This window comes from Scyliorhinus torazame, chromosome 6 (genome assembly GCF_047496885.1).
Source record: "Scyliorhinus torazame isolate Kashiwa2021f chromosome 6, sScyTor2.1, whole genome shotgun sequence".
Lineage (NCBI taxonomy): Eukaryota > Metazoa > Chordata > Chondrichthyes > Carcharhiniformes > Scyliorhinidae > Scyliorhinus > Scyliorhinus torazame.
The window spans coordinates 280,494,389-280,515,881 of record NC_092712.1 but is presented as its reverse complement, the minus strand read 5'-3'; the positions used below and the strand labels follow the sequence as shown (position 1 = coordinate 280,515,881).

The 21,493-nt window shown below is 46.5% G+C and overlaps 1 protein-coding gene across 1 annotated transcript in view; it reads left to right on the top strand.

The window, feature by feature from the left end:
• Positions 1-21,493, top strand: part of stt3b (STT3 oligosaccharyltransferase complex catalytic subunit B) — a 170,579-nt gene that overhangs the window by 79,473 nt on the left and 69,613 nt on the right. The window contains exons 4-5 of the mRNA XM_072509758.1: positions 5,578-5,643; positions 9,347-9,446. Coding sequence (XP_072365859.1) covers positions 5,578-5,643; positions 9,347-9,446 — 166 coding nt within the window. The remainder of the gene's footprint in view (positions 1-5,577; positions 5,644-9,346; positions 9,447-21,493) is intronic.

Sequence of the window (21,493 nt, the reverse complement as noted above, 5' to 3'; positions counted from 1 at the left end):
TGAATAAAGAAGAAGGACTCAAAATAAATTGGATAAAAGGTTGATGACTCCCCTGGACCAGATGAGCTGCATCCCAGCATGTTGAAGGAGGTGGCTATCGTGTATGCATTGCTGGTTAATTTTCAAAATTCATAGATTATGGAAACTAAGTGATTGTAACCTCACTATTTTAGAAGGGAGGGAGAGAAAACAGAACCAAATGCATGTTAATTTGAAATCAGTTTAAAATGAGTGATATTCGAATCTTATAAAGAATGCGATAACTGGACACTTGGAAAATAATGATTGGGCAGAATCGACATGGATTTATGAAAGGGAAATCATGTTTCTCAAACCTGTTGGAGATTTTTTGAGGAAGTTACTTGTAGCATAGACGGAGGGGAGCCAGTGGATATGGTATATTTGAATTTTCTGAAGGCTTTTGATAAGGTCCCATACAACGACAATAATCATTATTGTCACAAGTAGGCTTACATTAACACTGCAATTAAGCAACTGTGAAAAGCCCCTAGTCGCCACACCTTGGCCTGTTCGGGTACACCGAGGGAGAATTCCGAATGTCCAATTCACCTAACAAGCACTTCTTTCGGGACATGTGGGGGAAAACCGGAGTACCCGGGGAAAACACACAAGTGACTCAAGCGGGAGTCGAACCTGGAACCCTGGGGCTGTGAAGCAACGGTGCTAACCACTTGCTACTGTGCTGCCCAGGTGTTCGTTAAACAAAATGAGACCACATGGGATTGGGGGTTAGTTAACAGATCAAAAAAAGAGTAGGAATAAATTAGTCACTGTTCTTGGGATGGCAGGCTGTTACTAGTGGAGTACTGCAAGAATCCGTGCTTGGCCCACAGTTGTTCACAATCTTATGTCCATGATTTGAATGCGGGGATGAAATGTACTATGTACTATTTCCAAATTTGTTGATTGCCCAAAACTAGGTGGCAATCTGAGTTGAGGATGTTGTAAGGTGGCTTCCAGGGAGTATGTACAGGCGAATTGAGTACGCCAGGACTTGCCAGATGGAATATAATGTGAATAAGTGTGAAGTTATCCACTTTGGGAGCAAAAACAGAAAGACTGAGTATTTCTTAAATGGTGAGAGGTTGGGAAGTGTTGATGTCGAAGGGATCTGGGTGTCTTTGTTCATGAATCACATAAGCAATTAGGAAGGCAATTGGCATGTTCATAGAATAATAGAATTTACAGTGCAGAAGGAGGCCATTCGGTCCATTGAGTCTGCACCGGCCTTGGGGTTTGAGGACAGCAGCAAAGATATCTTACTGCAAGTAATAGGGTAGTGATATTGGGAGATTTCAATTTCCCCAAGATTAACTGGAGTAGCCATAGTGTTAAAGGTTTAGAGGAAGTGGAATTTGTAAATCCGCCCAGGAGAACCTTTTAAGCCAGAATGAAGAAAGCCCCACAAGAGAGGGGACGGTCCGGGGCTTAATTTTAGATAACTAAGCTGGGCAAGTGGTTGAAGTATCAGTGAGGAGAATTTTGTAGACCGCAATCATAACTCAATTAAAGTCAAGATTTGTTAAGGAAAAATCAAAGATTGGTCTGAAATCAAAATTCTAAACTTGGGGGAGGCCGATTTTTAATACGATCCGATATGATTTGGCCAGAGTGGACTGGGAGCAGAGAGTGGCAAATGGAATTCAATCCAGATAAGTATGAGGTGATGCACTTTGGCAGGACAAACAAGACAAGGGAATACATGATGATCAGCAGGACCCTGGGAAGCACCGAGGCTCAGAGGGACCTTGGTATGCATGTTCTCCGGTCCCTTAAGGTAGTGGGGCAAGTAGATACAGTGGTTAAACGGGCATATGGTATAATTGCCTTTATTAGCTGAGGCATAGAGTTCAAGAGCAGAGTCAAAGAGAAAATGCTGGAAAATCTCAGCAGGTCTGGCAGCATCTGTACGGAGAGAAAAGATCTAACATTTCGAGTCCAGGTGACCCTTTGTCAAAGCTATAAGACAGAGAAAGCCAGAAATATTTATACTGTGGAGTGAGAATGAAAGATGAGTCATAGCCACAGAAACCCAGGGAAACGGGATGCTAATAGCCACAGAAACTACGGGGGAAAGAGTGCCAATGGCAGTCCCCAGAGAGAACAAAAGGTGTGAAAGGCCAAACAGCAAAGAAACAAACATCAGAGGATAAACTGACAGATGTAGATGTGGGGGAGGGGGAAGCAAAGAGGAGAAAGGGTAAGGAAAGGTGGATAAGATGGGAGGAGGGATTAAATGTATATAAAGAAAGACGAGAGAGAAAAATGGTAAAAGACAGTTAAAATGAAATGGGATGAAAACAAATGGTTTGAGATGGGGTAGAGCTAATCATCTGAAGTTGAATTCGATATTGATTAGCTCTACCCCACCTCAACCCATTTGTTTTCATTCCATTTCATTTTAACTGTTTTTTACCATTGCTTTCTCTCTTGTCTTTCTATATATATTTAAACCCTACTCCCATCTTATCCACCTTTCCTTACCCTTTCCCCCCTTTGCATCCCCGTTCTCCATCCCCCACATCTACATCTGTCATAGTTTATCCTCTGATGTTAGTTTCTTTGCTGTTTGGCCTTTCACACCTTTTGTTCTCTCTGGGGACTGCCATTAGCACTCTTTCCCTGTGGTTTCTGTGGCTATTAGCATCCTGTTTTCCCTGGGTTTCTGTGGCTATGACTCATCTTTCTCACTCCACAGTATAAATATTTCTCACTTTCTCTGTCTTAAAACTTTGACAAAGGGTCACCTGGACTCGAAACATTAGCTCTTTTCTCTCTCTACAGATGCTGCCAGATCTGCTGAGATTTTCAAGAATTTTCTCTTTAATTTCAGATTCCAGCATGTGCAGTAATTTGCTTTTATCAAGAGCAAAGAGTATTGTGTGCAGTTCTGGAATCCACATTATAGGAGAGATGTGATAGCACTGGAAAGAGTGCAAAGGAGATTTACCAGGATGTTGCCTGGGCTGGAGAGTTTTAATTATGAAGAGCGATTGGATAGCTTGGGGTTGTTTTCTTTGGAGCAGAGGAGACTGAAGGGGACATGATTGAGATGTATACAATTATGAGGGGCATAGATAGATTAAGCAGGAAGGAACTTGGTTGGTGAGGACTCAATAACCAGGGGCATAGATTTACGGTAAAGGGTAGGAGGTTTTGAACGAATAAGAGGAGAACGTTTTCACCCAGAGGTTGGTGGGAGTCTGGAACTCTACTGCCTGAAAGGATGGTGGAGGCAGAGACCCTTGTTACAGTTGTAGCCACCTGAGTTGGCCACTTCCCTACTTAAAATGGAGATCCATAAAAGGCTGAAGGGAAATTCAGCCAACACGAGCAAAAACTAGCAGGTGCATGTTTACTGTGTATTAGACTCTGCAGAAACCCAGACAGCATCGATACAAGCAGCCATCTGCATAGTAATATAGCAGCCATCTACATAGTAATGAGCGATCCCCGGGAACAATCAAAACATTTTAAAGTAAACAAAGCCACGCCAGACTCCTCGGCGCCAGCAGGAGCCAGCACAAAAGAGGTTAACGGGCACTTAAAGACCGCCCAACGATCAGGGAACCGCTCCAGTATTGGAGAAATCGAACCAAGCGATTGGAACAAAGTCCAATCACTTGAAACCAGGTACAGGATCCGCCCCAAAGGGCGGGAAGCCCCTAGGGACTATAAAGTAAAGCCCCCAAGTTCAAAAAGTCCTTTGGCAGGGTCACTCAGCAACGCGAAACAACCCCTGAGAGTGAACTGTCCGGCGGCCTCCAAGAAAGTAAGTCTCAAGTCAACGCTCGCTATGAGATAGGCGCTCCTAGCTACCAGTCCATACCAGCTTTTGAATCCCGCAGACTCAGAACCCAAACGAAAGGCCATTTGTTCCCCTGACCTGGTGGGCCAGTCCGAAGCTAAATATAGGCCTGTTAGTTATAGAAATAGCCTAGAAAGTAGAGTTTATGCATGAGTAGTGATTTACTATGTATAATAAATGTGCTTTGATTTGAATCTTACTAATTGGTGTGTTGAGTTATTGATCATTACTTGAACTTGAACCTCGTGGCGGTATCCTAAAGATACCTGGCGACTCTAGAGCAAAGGTTATAAAACCGAGCCAATTGAACCAACCAAAAATTAGCAACACAGTCAAGTGTTTAGATGTGCATTTGCGATGCCAAGGCACACAAGGCTATGGGCCAAGTTCTGGAAAATGGGGTTAGATGACTTAGCTGGCTGTTTTTGAGACAATGGGCGGAATGGCTACTTCTGTGCTGTATACCGTGACTCCAAGATTGGTGAGACCGCATCTGAAATATATGTACAGTTTAGGTTTCCTTATCGAAGGAAGGTTGTACTTGCCATAGAGGGACTGCAACGGAGGTTCGTCAGACGAAGCCCGAGGATGGAAGGATTGTTTTGAATGAGGAGAGATTGAGGAAACTTCATGTATTCTCTGAATGTGATGTATTTTTTCCTTACTGGCTGGTTTATTGGGAGAATGGGGCTGTTTCATATCTTGCAGGAGAATTGACATTTGTATTTATTTGCAAAGTCAGATTAGTCTACAATTTGTATATTGCACGATTTGTTGTAAATAACTGGATTCCAGTTGATGCGAACATTGGAAGAGAGGAGTTTGTTCTGAATCTGGTTATCTGAGAGGCTGGTCAGCCTCAGGCAGTTGAACCCCATTGTGAGAGATCTTTTGGGTTCAAAACAGAAACTGACAAATAGCCTGAATATTGCACTTGGTTAAGTTGTTCAGTGTTGATATTCATTCAATATAGGAGATTGCTTTTAAAGTTCCCGTAACAGCCTCCCTGAACAGGTGCCGGAATGTGGCGACTAGGGGCTTTTCACAGTAACTTCATTTGAAACCTACTTGTGACAATAAGCGATTTTCATTTCATGTCAGTAGTTATGCTCCAGCTGTTCAAGCACACTGCTGTCTAGCAGGCTGTGATCTGTCTCGCCCACTGTCCTTGGCTAATTAAATAAATGTATTCTGGGGTAAGCTTACACCATGACCTTGGGGTTAATATACTAAAAGTGACCAGTTCTCCCATCCTCATCATTCTGACAATGACTTGCAGAAATAGAAGACGCTGTTACCTGTGCTCTGTTCCCAGCATCTCCAAATGCTTAAAGTTGCAGTTGAATTTTTCACACCCATCTCCCCTCACCCACGCGCCAAATAGAAGTGCTACATTCTTCACAAATTCAAGGATAAGGCCGCTGTAGCACCTTGAAACAGCATAGATATATTTTACATAATAGTCTTATATTTATTCTGGAGCCTAAAGATTGACTTTATCCACTGAACATTTAGTCTATACAGATTCTGGATTTTTAAGAAATTTTGGGTGAATGGTTTTGTATTCTTGAATTATTCCAGGACAGGAACAGTTTGGAACTTAAAAATAAAAATGTACGGTGTCTAGTTTGAGTTGTCTCCAATATTGAAAAGTACACATTCTACTGCACATATGAGAAAATCTATAATAGAGCTTCATTTAAAGCTGGAATCTTAAAAAATTGCAACTTGTGCGTTTTTCATTACAGGTCAAATCTGTGAAAACTGGTTCTGTTTTCTGGACGATATGTTGCTGCCTGTCCTACTTTTACATGGTAAGGCAGATTAAACCTTGTTCCATTATAGAGTTTTATCAAAGCTAAAAATAATTTAATAGTTTGCATTTTTTATTGCTTAAACGGGTGAAGCTTTTCTACTGTTCAGTCTACACCCTGCTGTGTCCTGTTCCCAGAGCACCACCTTATCTGTCGTTAACAATAAAACATGTTTGCAGAGATTCAGGGGTGATGCAGCAAAATGATTGCGTAGCTGTATTTCAAGTTTCTGAAGTCCTGATTGCAAGCCTGATTCTCATTTACCAAATGTCTTCAGGTAGGTTGTCTGTACACCAGTAATGGCTAAATTGCTGAATGTATATATAGTTGGTGTTATGACCGGGTAAGGCAGAGTGAGCTGGCTCCCCTTTTATTCAACCCCCTCAGTTGGTGCAATAAAGATTTGTTTCAAATTCTTTCCCCGTAGATACCATTTCCATTCCAATATATTTACTTTACTTACAAGAAGCCAATCAAGCCAAGTTTCCTGGAGTCAAAATAAGTTTATTAGTTGCTAAAACCCGATGAAAAAATAATAAAAGATGCAATACACAATAATCTTTATTGTTACAAGTAGGCTTATATTAACACTGCACAATTAAGTTACTATGAAAAGCCCCTAGTCGCCACATTCCGGTGCCTGTTCGGTTACACGGAGGGAGAATTCAGAATGCCCAAATTACCTAACCGCACGTCTTTCGGGACCTGTGGGAGGAAACCGGAGCACCCGGAGGAAACCCACGCAGACACTGGGAGAACTTACAGACTCCGCACAGACAGTGACCCAAGCTGAGAATCGATCCTGGGACCCTGGCGCTGTGAAGCAACACTGCTAACCACTGTGCCACCCATCATGCGCACATACACATTAGATAAATAGAGCCCAAATAAAAGTTGAAAGAATATACAAGTAAGTTCTTAACTTGTCTGTGAGGTGTCGTTTCCGGCACGTTGCTGCCTTTATCTTAGATGATTTCGGTAGAATTCCTTCTTTAAAGTTTGCACTCGTTGAAGAAGACACCTTTAATTGTTTCCAGAGAGAAAGAGAGATTTGTTTCCAGAGAGTGATGCTGGTCTCTGCAGGGGTGATTTAGATTGGTGTTTCTGCTTTTCTGTTTGCCAGAGTCAGTTGTTAAACTAATTTCTGTGTATTTCCAGAAGGGAATTCCGAAACCTTTCGACACATCCTGAGATCTAAATCAACAGGAGATGGCCCTTTGATGTCTGATGGGATGTAGCCTTTCAAGTGTGTTTGAAGTGGACATTGACAGCAACCCCCCCCCCCCCCAACCCCAAAACACACACTTCTCCACGGAGGTCTGCCAATACAATCCATATAGGAATTTTCTAGAAGGGCTCTCTTTACAATATCAGCCACTTTTTGATCAGTGCCTTTGTATTTTTTTTAAAAGCAGGTCCTCTTTTAAGCAGTTCAATAGGTCCATGGCTAGTTGAAATTGTAGGTAGATCCTCACTCATGTCCATCATTGTGACAGGTGTTCCACTCAGTTAAGTATTTTGATTTTATAGTTATGCTTTATCCAACCCAAAAATTAAACCTGAAAGATGAATTTAAGAATTAGATTTAAGCTCGGTTATCGCAAGTACACTGCAGTTTTGGTGTGCAGATGCACTCACTTTAGTTACAAAGCAGGCAGCACTTTGCTTTCTTTCTAATGATAGACAGCATTGACCTGGCGAACTCCCAGTCATCTGTAGCACACACACGCAGCTGAACAAAACTTCCATGTGCAAGAAGAACCAAGCAATGCACCTAATAATATTCACAGTTTCATTTTGGTGTTATACTTTGTAAGCATTATTGTTTGATTTTAATCTTTTCCCAATTTTGTTTGCTGAATCACAGTAAAGCCAGAAGGATGTTTTAACTAGCGGAGGCCTGCAAATGGTCAAATGAGTATCATTATTGTAGCAGTGCACTTTCAAAAACAAGATTTTTGGTTATTCTTTTACCAAAGACCATTACCAAAAAAAATCACACTCTTGGGGGCATCTTTGAAGAGAGAAACAGAGTTAATATTTTAAGAATACTAATTTTGGCAAGAGTCTGGCCATATTTATGGTCTAATTGGGCAGGGGGTTTATTCCCCCCCCAAAATTGAAAAAGTTTACATCAGATGGGCTCAATATTCTTTGAGGAAGTAATGCTCTATTTCCTTGAAATATGCCTGTAAAATTTCGGTATCTATCATCTTAAAAACATCAGAACTACCTTGTTCCATGACCGTCTTTGTTTAGGATTTGTGTTATGTTGCAATTGTTCCTTTCTCGAGTCTAATTTTGTGCAGTGACATGTGCATTGGAATTAAACTGTGTAGCAATTCACTGGTATAGACTTTCATCATCTATAGAATCAATGTTGATGTACTTTAATTCCTCTTACATTTTCTGGATTTTTTTCATTCAAATCTAGTGAATCTTCAATTTTAGCATGAAGATAGCATCAACTAATTTCCCCCTCCATCTTTGCTCAAATTCCATCATCTCATCCCTTCCCTTCCATCAGCCCACCCCGTCCCTCATGGAAACAATCTGTAGCCAGGCTAACTTTGTTTAGTTGTCCTTCACTTAGTCTGTTTCTGTTCTCCTCAAACCACCCTGCTGCCATTGCCACCAGCCCTTGGCAGTTGTCCCTGCATCACTTGCTCCAGTCATCAGTACCCCATGTGCACCAGGCACCACTCGCTAAATAAACCCAAAGACAGATGTACCCTTAAACTGATTGATCCGGTCAGACAAAAACTGTTATAATTTTCACTGAACTACAGTTTAGCTTGTACTTGATTTCATCTGGATCTTGGAATGCTAATCAAGACAATGATTCTTGGGCAAATGGGCAGCGCAGTGGTTAGCACAGTTGCTTCACAGCTCCAGGGTCCCAGGTTCGATTCTCGGCTTGGATCACTGTCTGTGCGGAGTCTGCACATTCTCCCCGTTGTGTGCGTGGGTTTCCTCCGGGTGCTCCGGTTTACTCCCACAGTCCAAAGTTGTGCAGGTTAGGTCGATTGGCTGTGCTAAATTTGCCTTAATGTAAAAAGGTTCGGTGGGGTTGAGGGTTACGGGGATAGATTGGAAGTGTGGGCTTAAATAGGGTGCTCTTTCCAAGAGCCGGTGCAGACTCGATGGACCGAATGGCTGCCTCCTGCACTCTAAAATCTATGAAAGTGAATTCCAAAATTCAGAAGGCTCGTTCTTGAGTTGACCTCAGGAATGGCATGATCCATAACTAATCAGATTTATCAATCTAATGAGATGATGAGTCCTCAATAAATGTGGTAACGCCACATCGTCCCAACTTGAAACGTAAATACCCAGCTGCAACCGTATTCATTACACAGTGCACCTGGGAGTGATGTGAATGCATCTTCCTTCCTCAAACCCAAGAACCATTACTAAACTTGGAGTTCTACCTACCAGTTTGAGTGATGACGGAACACGGCCCCACCCCTGCAAGCTGAATGCTGGGGACAAGAAGCCAATGCAGAAAACAATAAAGGAACAAGGACAGCCATGTGTTTTACCTGGTTGGGCTCTAACAACATTTCTACGCCCTTCACATTTTCCATCTTCTTTAACTTTGGAATGAGGCTGTTGAGCCATGGGAATGCTTTTTTCATGTAATCTTTACTTCTATTTCATATCCAACTTGTAGTTTTGATACATTTTTGAACATTGATTTCAGGTATCCGCGTGGGGTGGCTACGTGTTCATCATCAACCTTATCCCACTACACGTGTTTGTATTGTTACTGATGCAAAGATTCAGCAGAAGGGTCTATATAGGTCAGTAAACTCTCTACAGTTCCTTTCAAAAACAACTTCACAAATACTTGCACCTCTGGCTGTTACGTTTTGTTAGTACCACTTGATATTTTCAGTATTGCTGTGGGGTCTTGAACATAGTTACCATATTTAGCATGGTGGTCTCATTCCAATCTGGTGAGTAAATTAATCAGGGTACAGTGGTTTAAAGATAAAAATCAATTTGCCTACTGAACTTGGGCTGTGGTATTTTGCTCCTATTAACATTAAAGCAAATTTTGACGACTTCCGGTTGCGGCGATGACTAGCTAAGCCGCACCTTTTGGCTGCTCCAGCTCCAACGGACCTTCGGGCTCTTTTAAGAGCCCCAACGGGAGGTTTTCGCGCGACGAAACCCGGTGTGGGGTGAGTGAATAGGGAGCCCCCCCCCCCCACGAAAGAGGAAAATATCGGCGGCGGCGGCTGCAGCTGCAGCGCGAGGAATCCTCGACGAGAGGGACAGAAAGGGAGAAGACACAAGATGGCGGCGGAGAAAGCCCAGGCGGCATGGGGGCCCGAGCAAGATGAATTCTTGAGACGGTGTGTGGAGCTACTAAAGAGGGAGGTGCTGACCCCGATGCTACAGGCAATTGAGGGGCTCAAGGAGGCACAAAGGACCCAGGAGACAGAGCTCCGCGTGGTGGAGCAGAAGGTGACGGATAATGAGGACGAGATTCTGGGCCTGGCGGCCAAAACACTGACGCACGAGGCGCTCCACAAAAAGTGCATTGAAAGGATTGAGGCCCTAGAAAACAGAGCGCGAAGGAAGAACCTTCGAATATTGGGTATCCCTGAGGGAGTGGAAGGAGCGGATTGCGGGGCTTATGTAAGCAAGATGCTAAGCTCGTTGATGGGAGCTGAGGCCCCTGCGGGCCCCTTAGAGGTGGAGGGGGCACATCGGATCCCGACGAGAAGACCAAAAGCGGGAGAACCACATAGGGCGACAATCGTGCGATTTCACCGCCTTAAAGATAGAGAAGAGGTCCTGAGATGGGCTAAAAAAGTACGGAGTAGCAGATGGGAGAATGCAGTGGTACGTGTGTACCAGGATTGGAGTGCGGAGGTGGCGAGAAGGAGGGCGAGTTATAACCGAGCCAAGGAGGTGTTACACAAAAAGGTGAAGTTCGGGATGCTGCAGCCGGCACGACTATGGGTCACGTACCAGGAGAGACATCACTATTTCGAAACGGCGGAAGAAGCATGGACCTTTATTAAAGAGGAGAAATTGGATCGGAACTGAGGGACTGATACTGTAGGGAATGTTATTGTCGATGTAAATAGAGAAGTAAATTGGGAAGGGGGGAGACACTAAGAAATGTGGGCGCCGGTGAGGGGGGAAAGCAGGGACATAGGCGGAGAATGAGGAATGGGAGTGGGAGGGGAAAGGGAGCTGCGCCACAAGAGGCGGGTCAGATAAAGGGATGTTCCCGCGCCAGAAAGATAATGGCGGGAAGACAGGCGCAAGGCAGATGGGAGTTCCCCACACGGGGGGGGGGTCAAGGAGGGAGCAGGATTAGCCGGGGTCAGTTGAAGTCAGCTGACTTGCGGAAGTAATATGGGGGGAGCAATCACGCTAGAAGGGGATCTAGTCGGGGGGGGGGCGGGGCGGGGGGGGATAACTGGGTTGCTGCTGCGGAAATCAAAGAGGAAATGGCTAAAGAGTGGGTGGACGGGGATGGAATGCAACGCCTGGGGAGCGAGTGGGAGCGCTGAGGCGGGATACGGGACTGGCCTAGAGAAGGTGATGGCTAGTCGACACATTAAGGGGGCAGGTAGCCCCCTAGTGAGGCTGATCACGTGGAACGTGAGAGGCCTGAATGGACCGATTAAAAGGGCCCCGAGTGCTCGCGCACTTGAAAGGACTAAGGGCAGACGTGGCTATGCTCCAGGAGACGCACCTGAAGGTGGCGGACCAAGTTGGGTTAAGGAAAGGATTGGTGGGACAGGTGTTCCACTCAGGAGTTGATGCAAAGAATAGAAGGGTGGCCATATTGGTGGGGAAACGGGTAGCATTTGAAGCAAGGAGCATTGTAGCAGATAGCGGAGGTAGATATGTAATGGTGAGTGGCAGGCTGGAGGGAATGGAGGTCGTGCTGGTTAATGTATATGCCCCGAATTGGGACGATGCGGGATTTATGAGACGGATGTTGGGTCGTATACCGGACCTGGAGGTAGGAAACTTGATATTGGGAGGGGACTTCAACACCGTGCTGGACCCAGGGTTAGATAGATCCAGATCGAAGACCGGAAGAAGGCCGGCAGCGGCCAAGGTGCTCAAGGGGTTTATGGACCAAATGTGGGGAGTGGATCCATGGCGATTTCTTAGACCGAGGGCCAGGGAGTTCTCCTTCTTCTCCCATGTCCATAAAGTGTACTGCCGGATAGATTTTTTTGTTCTGGGAAGGTCGTTGATCTCAAGGGTGGAAGCAGCTGAGTATTCAGCCATTGCGGTTTCGGACCATGCCCCACACTGGGTGGACCTGGAACTAGGAGAGGAAAGGGAGCAGCGAGCACTCTGGCGATTGGATGTGGGATTGATGGCGGATGAGGGAGTGTGTGGAAGAGTGCGGGGATGTATTGAGAGGTACCTGGAGGCCAATGACGACGGGGAGGTCCGAGTGGGAGTGGTATGGGAAGCACTAAAAGCGGTGGTCAGAGGAGAGCTGATCTCCATTAGGGCCCACAAAGGGAAAACCGAGGCCAAGGAAAGGGAAAGATTACTGGGGGAGATTTTAAGGGTGGACAGGGAATTTGCGGAGACCCCGGAGGAGGGACTGTACAGGGAGAGAAGACGACTCCAGACGGAGTTCGACCTTTTGACCACCAGAAGGGCGGAGGCGCTGTGGAGGAAGGCACAGGGGAGGAGGCATGAATATGGGGAAAAGGCTAGTCGCCTGCTGGCCCATCAGTTGCGAAAGAGGACAGCGGCGAGGGAGATAGGGGGAATTAGAGACGAAAAGGGAGCTACGGTGCGGAGAGCAGGGAAGATAAACGAGGTGTTCAAGACCTTTTATGAAGGACTGTATAGGTCCCAACCCCCGGAGGGAGAGGAGGGGATGCGGCAGTTCCTGGATCAATTGAGGTTCCCGAGGGTGGAGGAGCAGGAGGTGGAAGGCCTGGGGGCACCGATTGAGGTGGACGAGGTTATTAAGGGGCTGGGGAATATGCAAGCAGGGAAGGCTCCGGGACCAGACGGGTTCCCGGTGAAATTTTATAGAAAGTACGTGGACTTGTTGGCCCCGCTGTTGGTGAGGACGTTTAATGAGGCCAGGGAAGGAGGGACTTTACCCCCGACAATGTCGGAGGCGACGATATCGTTAATTCTGAAGCGGGATAAAGATCCGTTGCAGTGCAGGTCCTATAGACCTATTTCATTATTGAATGTGGACGCCAAATTGCTGGCAAAGGTACTGGCATCGAGGATCGAGGACTGTGTCCCGGGGGTGGTGCACGAAGACCAGACAGGGTTCGTAAAGGGGAGACAACAGAATGTCAACGTGCGACGACTATTAGGGGTGATAATGATGCCCCCAGTGGAGGGGGAGGCAGAGAGAGTGGCGGCAATGGATGCAGAGAAGGCATTTGATAGGGTGGAGTGGGAGTACTTATGGGAGGTGCTAAGGAGGTTTGGGTTCGGGAATGGGTTTATTAGCTGGGTCAAACTCCTTTATGGGACCCCAACGGCAAGTGTGGTCACGGGTCGGCAAAGATCGGAGTATTTCCGACTATATAGGGGAACAAGACAGGGATGCCCGCTATCTCCATTGTTGTTCGCGTTGGCAATTGAACCTCTGGCCATGGCGTTGAGAGACTCCAGGAAATGGAGAGAGGTGATTAGAGGGGGAGAAGAACACCGAGTGTCGCTATACGCAGATGACCTACTGTTGTATGTGACGGACCCAGTGGGGGGGATGACAGAGGTCATGCAGATATTGAGGGAGTTCGGAGATTTCTCGGGATATAGGCTTAACATGGGGAAGAGTGAACTATTCGTGATACACCCTGGGGACCAGAGTAGAGAGATAGAAGGCTTGCCTCTAAGGAAAGTGGAAAGAAACTTCCGATACCTGGGGATTCAGATCGCTAGGAGCTGGGGAACCTTACACAGACTGAATCTGACACGATTGGTAGAACAAATGGAGGAGGACTTCAAGAGGTGGGACATGCAGCCTCTGTCGTTGGCGGGCAGAGTGCAGGCAATTAAGATGATGGTCCTCCCGAGGTTCTTATTTGTATTTCAATGTCTCCCTATACTAATCACTAAGACCTTTTTTCAAAAATAGACAGGACCATCACGAGCTTCGTGTGGGCAGGGAAAGTCCCGAGGGTAAGGAGGGGGTTCCTACAACGTAGCAGAGACCGAGGAGGATTGGCGCTACCGAATTTGGGCGACTACTATTGGGCCGCCAATGTGGCGATGATTCGTAAATGGATGATGGAGGGAGAGGGAGCGGCGTGGAAAAGACTGGAGAGAAAGTCCTGTAAAGGGACGAGCCTAGAGGCGCTGGTGACGGCGCCGCTACCGCTCTCACCAAAAAAGTTTACCGCGAACCCAGTGGTGGCGGCAACATTGAATATTTGGGGACAATGGAGGCGACAGAGAGGTGCGCGGGGAGCCCTGGTGGGGTCCCCAATCAGGAACAACCACAGGTTTGCCCCAGGAAGGATGGATGGAGGATTTCGGAGCTGGCACCAGTTGGGAATTAGGAGGGTGGGAGATTTATTTATAGATGGGACGTTTGCGAGCTTGGGAGCATTGGAGGAAAAGTATAAGTCGCCCCGGGGAAACTTCCTTGGATATATGCAGGTGAGGGCGTTCACAAGACAACAGGTGAGGGAATTTCCGCTGCTCCCGGCACAGGGGATCCAGGACAGAGTGCTTTCAGGGGTGTGGGTCGGGGAGGGCAAGGTGTCAGAGATATACCGAGAGATGAGGGAAGAGGGGGAGGAGCTGGTGGGCGAGTTAAAAGGAAAGTGGGAAGAAGAGCTAGGGGAGGAGATAAAGGAGGGTATGTGGGCTGTTGCCCTAAGCAGGGTAAATTCCTCTTCCTCGTGCGCCAGGCTTAGCCTGATTCAATTCAAGGTGCTACAGAGAGCACACACAACGGGAGAAAGATTGAGCAGGTTCTTTGGAGTGGAGGACAAGTGTGGGAGGTGCGGCGGAAGCCTGGCAAACCACGCACATATGTTTTGGTCGTGCCCGGCACTGGAGAGGTATTGGAAGGGAGTGACGGAAGTGATCTCGAAGGTGGTGACGGTCCGGGTCAAACCATGCTGGGGGCTAGCTCTATTTGGAGTTGCGGATGAGCCGGGAGTGCAGGAGGCGAAAGAGGCTGACGTTGTGGCCTTTGCGTCCCTAGTAGCCCGGGGTAGGATTTTACTCTTGGAAGGAAGCAAAACCCCCCGGACTGGAGGCCTGGATAAACAATATGGCGGGGTTCATAAAACTGGAGCAGATGAAGTTTGCGCTGAGAGGATCGGCGGTGGCAGCCATTCCTCGACTACCTAGGGGAACGTTAGAGGGAAGACAGATGACCAGCAGCAGCAACCCAGGGGGGGGAGGGGGGGGTGGAATGTTTTAGTTTATGTTAAATGATTAGTTTACCATGTTGATTAGCCATTTGGTCACTGTTAAATTTTCTTTTTTGTTATGTTTGATGTGTAAGGGGAAAAAATTGTGATCGAAAAATTTTCAATAAAATATATTTTTTTGAAAAAAACATTAAAGCAAATTTGGTTAACTTATTGAGGTTATTCAATGTAGCCCAATGCAATCTCTGTCACACCCTGATTGCATCAAGGGTATCCAGATAAAACTTGTATTAGTAGGCAGTGTTCAGTCGGAGTATCTCTACTAGTATTCTTAACTAGACCTACCGGTTCAAGAGCACTGAAGTACAGCAAATTGAAAAGCAGCTCTTTTTGAGGGGTTGGTGTTGGGTTGGGGTGGGGGGGGGGGGGGGGGGGGGGGATCTTTAATCAGAAAACAATACCTTTCAGACCTTTCTTTGTTTGTCAAGTCCGAAAATCCCGATGCATTTTTACAGCATTAGAATTTATTTTAAAATGATTCAAAAGTCTTGGCATGCTCTATGGCAGTACTTTACTGTTCGAAATTTCCCCGCACTCTTGGAGTGGTGGATGCCAGCCTTAAACTGCATTTTGGGATTTGCAATCTACCAGAACGATGTGCAGAGAATGACTTAAATTCTGTTGAGTTGTAGCCAGTGTGCCTACTACAGTGGCGACAATGCACGCTCAAACCTGAGGAGGCAGTCGGCACAGTCGTGGAAGAGTTGAAATGTTTCTTTATGGGTCAATTAAATTGTCCATTCTATTTGAAATGCTATTTTACACCACTATACAAGGTTGATAAACTAAGATGACAGTTGTAAAGGTGTTCAAAAAATTTTCTGAACACTAAATTGCTCCTTGTTCTGCTATTGATTTGTGGGATGTGGTGTTTGAGCTGTTCACTAGTGGCTTATTTGCTGATCCTTTGTGTAGATCTTACTGATTTTAGCATGGCATCTTTCAGTTGACCATGCTTCATTGATTTTGTGAAAATGGTATTTGGCCCAACTGAGTGCAAGTATGATGGATGCTTTGAAAATTATTTTAAACATGTTTTAAAAACTATATGGATGATGGACTGGCAGGGGGAGGGGGGGTGTTGTGCACTGAGAGGAACTAAACTATTTAATGTCTGCTTTTTTAGTTTTATGAAAAGAATTTATTTTGATCTTTCAGCGTATATTTTATTCATAATTTTGTCAATTAATAGTTACGCACAGTGCCAAAAATATGTTAATCTTGCTGCTCAAGCCTGTAAATATCTATTCCCTCTGCCACCCCATCTCAAAATGAGATTTTGGTTTTTTTTGGCACTTTACTAATAGTGATTCCCTTTCTCAAATAATGGCCGACATGGAAAAATAGCCAATCCATCACAAAATAAAACAATCTGGCTAAATCAAGTAAAATGACGTCCGTCTGTCTCTTCCCCCCCCCCCCCCCCCCCCCCCCCCGGCCACACACACACACACACACACACATCCCGCCAGTGCTCACGCCAACCTATTTGGCTTTGTATTTGGAATTTTCCATCTAAAGTCCATAAGGCACTGAGTATCAGTGGTTAATAAGGCATACAGGATCCTAGTCTTTATAAATAGTGGTATGGATTTTTTTGTTAGAGCAAGGAGGTTGTTATCAACCTTTATAAATCACTGGTCCAGTCCCAGAGTTCTGAACACCATATTTTCGGAACGATGTGATGAAGGCATTCAAAAGGGTGCAGAAAAGATTTACAAGAACTTCAGTAACGAGGATAAAATGGCAATGCTGTTTTCCTTAGAAAAGATAGGTTGGGAGGCAATTTTATCGAGGGTTCATGTGGGATTTGGACAGAGTAGATTGTGCGGGGGGGGGGGGGGGGGGCTGTCCCCATTGGCAGAAGTGTCATTATCCAGAGGGTACCAATTTAATGTGATTGGCAAAAGGGCAATGTGAAGTAAAGCATTTTTTAAAAATGTAGTGAGTGGTTAGGATCTGAAAAGCACTACCTTAGCTTGTGGTGGTGGCAAATTCAGTCATAGCTTTCAAAGGTGTATTGAATAATTATCTGAGGAGAAAATATTTGCAAGGCTCTGGGGAAAAGGTGGGAGAATGGGACGAGATGAGTTCTTCCTCCTCCTGTGCTGTACCCATTCTATGATTCTGAATTCCTAGTCAACCCTTCCAGCCAATGCAAGGCAACTCTTCTTTATGGGTAACATGGTAGCACAGTTGCTTCACAGCTCCAGGGTCCCAGGTTCGATTCCCGGCTTGGGACACTGTCTGTGCGGCGTCTGCATATACTCCCCATGTGTGTGTGGGTTTGCTCCGGGTGCTCTGATTTCCTCTCACAGTCCAAAGATGTGTAGGTCAGGGGGATTGGCCATGCTAAATTGCCCTTGGTGTCCAAAAAAAGGTTAGGTGGGGTTAATGGATTACTGGGATAGGGTGGTGGTGTGGTCTTAGGTAGGCTTCTCTTTCCTAGGGCTGGTGCAGATTCGATGGGCCGAATGGCCTCCTTCTGCACTGCAGATTCTATGACCACTAATTGACATTTTAATATTTATTTCTGGGAGAAATTGCTGTCACTGCTTTGCCAGAAGATGGCAGTATGAACTGTGTGTGTGCATGACATTCAGATGATGCATTTGATAGGAATGTTGACATTTTTTATTACAAGGAATTTTCATCAATCTTTAAATTCCCATGTAGTAGTGAGTTCAAAGTGTGTCCAAAAACAAGTGCCATGCAAAATTAATGAATTAACTGGATAGCATTTCAAAAACTATTTACCTGAGAGATTGGAAGTAATTAATATTTTAATTTGAAATTAAGCAAACACAGCTGCTTTTGGAAGGAATGCATTGGTGGGCAAGTAGAAGGGAGTTGCAGACAATAATATCATTGTGAGGATGACCTAAATCTTGTGCGGTTTGAACAGAGTTTACACACACCTTGTACACAATATATACTATATATGTCTCACAGTGACTGCGCTGAATGTAATGATTTTCTAAAATGGCTAAATACTAGATGTATTCTTTCGCCGGCAAAATGTGGCTTAGTACGTTGGCTTTGGGAAACTAATGCAATTTATTTCTTTGGCAAATTATTATTTTATACTATCTTCAGGCTATGTATTAATGGAAAAGGGCTGAGTTGAAACTCCAGATATTACACTGCTGGCTTCTCAAATGGCCTCTGAATGCATTAGTGGATATAAACATAATAATAATAAATAACCTTTATTGTCATAAGTAGGCTTACATTAACACTGCAATGAAATTACTGTGAAAAGCCCCTCGTCGCCACATTCCGGCGCCTGTTCGGGTACACAGCATGGCATTGAACCTGCATGCTAGCATCCTTTGGTATCTCACATGCCCTTGCTGGACTTCGGTAAGAATGATGATTTGCCATGCGATCTATATGACAGGATTTGTCCTCGTGTCTCAATATCTGTGGTCTGCCCAAGATGAAGTGATGTCCTATCTTATCTATTATCGGTTCTGCACAACATGAATTGTGCAAAATGATACAACCAGTTTTGAACAGCTTTTACAGATATGCAGTGGAGGATTCCTTCACATTTGCAAAGACCATACAGGACTTGCAAATCGATAGCAGTGCTGTGTCCATGTGCTCATTCAACTTTCCTAGCCTATTCGCCAATGTTTCACTTAAGAAAGCCATAGGATCGATGACTTCCTGGTGCGGCGATGACCAGCTAAGTCGCACGTTTCGGCAGCTCCCGGTGGAACGGACTTTTGGGCTCTTAATAGGAGCCCCAACGGCAATTTTAACGGCAAAAAACACTCTGCTGGAATCCAGAAGGGAATCCCCCCTGGACACGGATGGAAAAAAGAGAGGAAAGTGGCCGGATTGCGGTGGATCCTCTAGAGCAGCGGCCAGGAAGGCAGGCACAAAGCAAGATGGCGCCGGAAGGTGGTAGTTTAACATGGGGCCCTGAACAACAAGAGTTCTTGAAATGCTGTGTGGAAGAACTCAAAAAGGAAATGAAGAAGGAGCTGTTGGCCCCGATATTACAGGCGATTGAGGGGCTAAAGGAGGAGCAAAAGACCCAGGATCAGGAGCTTCGGGTCGTGAAGGCAAAGGCTGCTGAGAATGAGGACGACATACAGGGCCTGGTGGTGAAAACGGAGATGCACGAGGCACAACACAAAAGGTGTGCGGAAAGGCTGGAGGTGCTGGAGAATAATGCGAGGAGGAAGAATTTTAAGGATTCTTGGTCTTCCCGAAGGTGTAGAAGGGGCGGACGTCGGGGCATATGTGAGCACGATGCTGCACTCGTTAATGGGATCGGAGGCCCCGACGGGTCCGCTGGAGGTGGAGGGAGCCTATCGAGTTATGGCGTGAAGACCGAGGGCTGGAGAAATTCGTCGAGCCATAGTGGTGAGATTTCTCCGATATAAGGACAGAGAGATGGTCCTCAGATGGGCAAAGAAAACTCGGAGCAGTAGGTGGGAGAACGCGGTGATCCGTGTATATCAAGATTGGAGTGCGGAGGTGGCGAGAAGGAGGGCAAGCTTTAATCGGGCCAAGGCGGTGCTGCACAAAAGGAAGATGAAATTTGGAATGCTGCAACCGGCAAGATTGTGGGTCACACATCAAGGGAAACACCACTATTTCGAAACGGCAGATAAGGCGTGGACATTTATTGTCGAGGAGAAACTGGGGTGAGCGGGCCAGAAAAAGAACGTTTGGGACAAAGTGGGGGGGGTGAATATGTGGGATGAAGGGGGGGGGGAAAGAGGGAAGAGATGACTTCCCAAGTTGTTAGTCCTGCGACCCTGTAACTTTTCTCTCTTCCCCATGTCGTGGGGGAGGGAGGATGAGGAGCTGAGGGCGCCGGCCATTGGGGGCGGGGCGAAATGGGAAGCGCGGGCTTTGTTCTCGCGCTATGGTAATCACGGCGGGAACAGGGAAGCAGGAAGGAGGGAACCTCGCACAGTGTGAGCCGAGGTCACGGGGGGAAGCCGAGGTCGGCCAGAGTTTGCTGACTTCTGGGAGCAACATGGGGGGTGCAATTACGCTAGTTTGGGATCTAGCGGGGGGGGGGGGGGGGGGCGGGGGTGGTAACTGGGTTGCTGCTGCTGGGGAGAAGGGGGAGCTGGTATGGGGGGGGGGGGGCGGGGCGGGGGGGGGCGCTGCTTGGGGGAGATACGGCTACGTGGGAACCGGGTGAGGAGCTGGATTGAAAAAGGAGATGGCTAGTCGTCAAGGGGGGGGGGGGGGGGGGGGGGTAAAGAGCCCCCCAACCCGGTTGATCACGTGGAATGTGAGAGGGCTGAACGGGCCGATTAAGAGGGCACGTGTACTCGCACACCTAAAGAAACTTAAGGCAGATGTGGTTATGCTTCAGGAGAAGCATCTGAAGCTGATAGACCAGGTCAGACTACGCAAGGGATGGGTGGGGCAGGTGTTTCATTCGGGGCTAGACGCAAAAAACAGGGGGGTGGCCATACTAGTGGGGAAGCGGGTAATGTTTGAGGCAAAGACTATAGTGGGGGCAGATACGTGATGGTGAGTGGCAAATTGCAAGGGGAGGCGGTGGTATTAGTGAACGTGTATGCCCCGAACTGGGATGATGCCAACTTTATGAGGCGTATGTTAGGACGAATCCCGAACCTAGAAGTGGGGAAGTTGGTAATGGGTGGAGATTTTAATACCGTGCTGGACCCAGGGCTGGACAGATCGAGGTCCAGGACCGGAAGGAGGCCGGCTGCAGCTAGGGTGCTTAAGGACTTTATGGAGCAGATGGGAGGAGTAGACCCCTGGAGATTTAGTAGACCGAGGAGTAAGGAGTTTTTGTTTTTCTCCTATGTCCACAAAGTTTATTCACAAATAGATTTTTTTGTTTTGGGAAGGGCACTGATTCCAAAGGTGACGGGGACGGAGTACATGGCTATAGTCATTTCAGATCATGCTCCACATTGGGTGGACCTGGAGATAGGGGAAGAAAAACAACAGCGTCCACCCTGGAGAATGGACATGGGATTATTGGCAGATGAGGGGGTGTGTTTAAGGGTGAGGGGGTGTATTGAAAGGTACTTGGAACTCAATGATAATGGTGAGGTACAGGTGGGAGTGGTCTGGGAGGCGCTGAAGGCAGTGGTTAGAGGGGAGCTGATATCTATTAGGGCACATAAAGGAAAGCAGGAGGGTAGGGAAAGGGAGCGGTTGTTGAAAGAACTTCTGAGGGTGGACAGACAATATGCGGAGGCACCGGAGGAGGGACTGTACAGGGAAAGGCAAAGGCTACATGTAGAATTTGAGTTGTTGACTACGGGTAATGCAGAGGCACAATGGAGGAAGGCACAGGGTGTACAGTACGAATACGGGGAGAAGGCGAGCAGGTTGCTGGCCCACCAACTGAGGAAAAGGGGAGCAGCGAGGGAGATGGGGGGGGGGGGGGGAGGGTGAGAGATGAGGAGGGAGAGATGGAGTGGGGA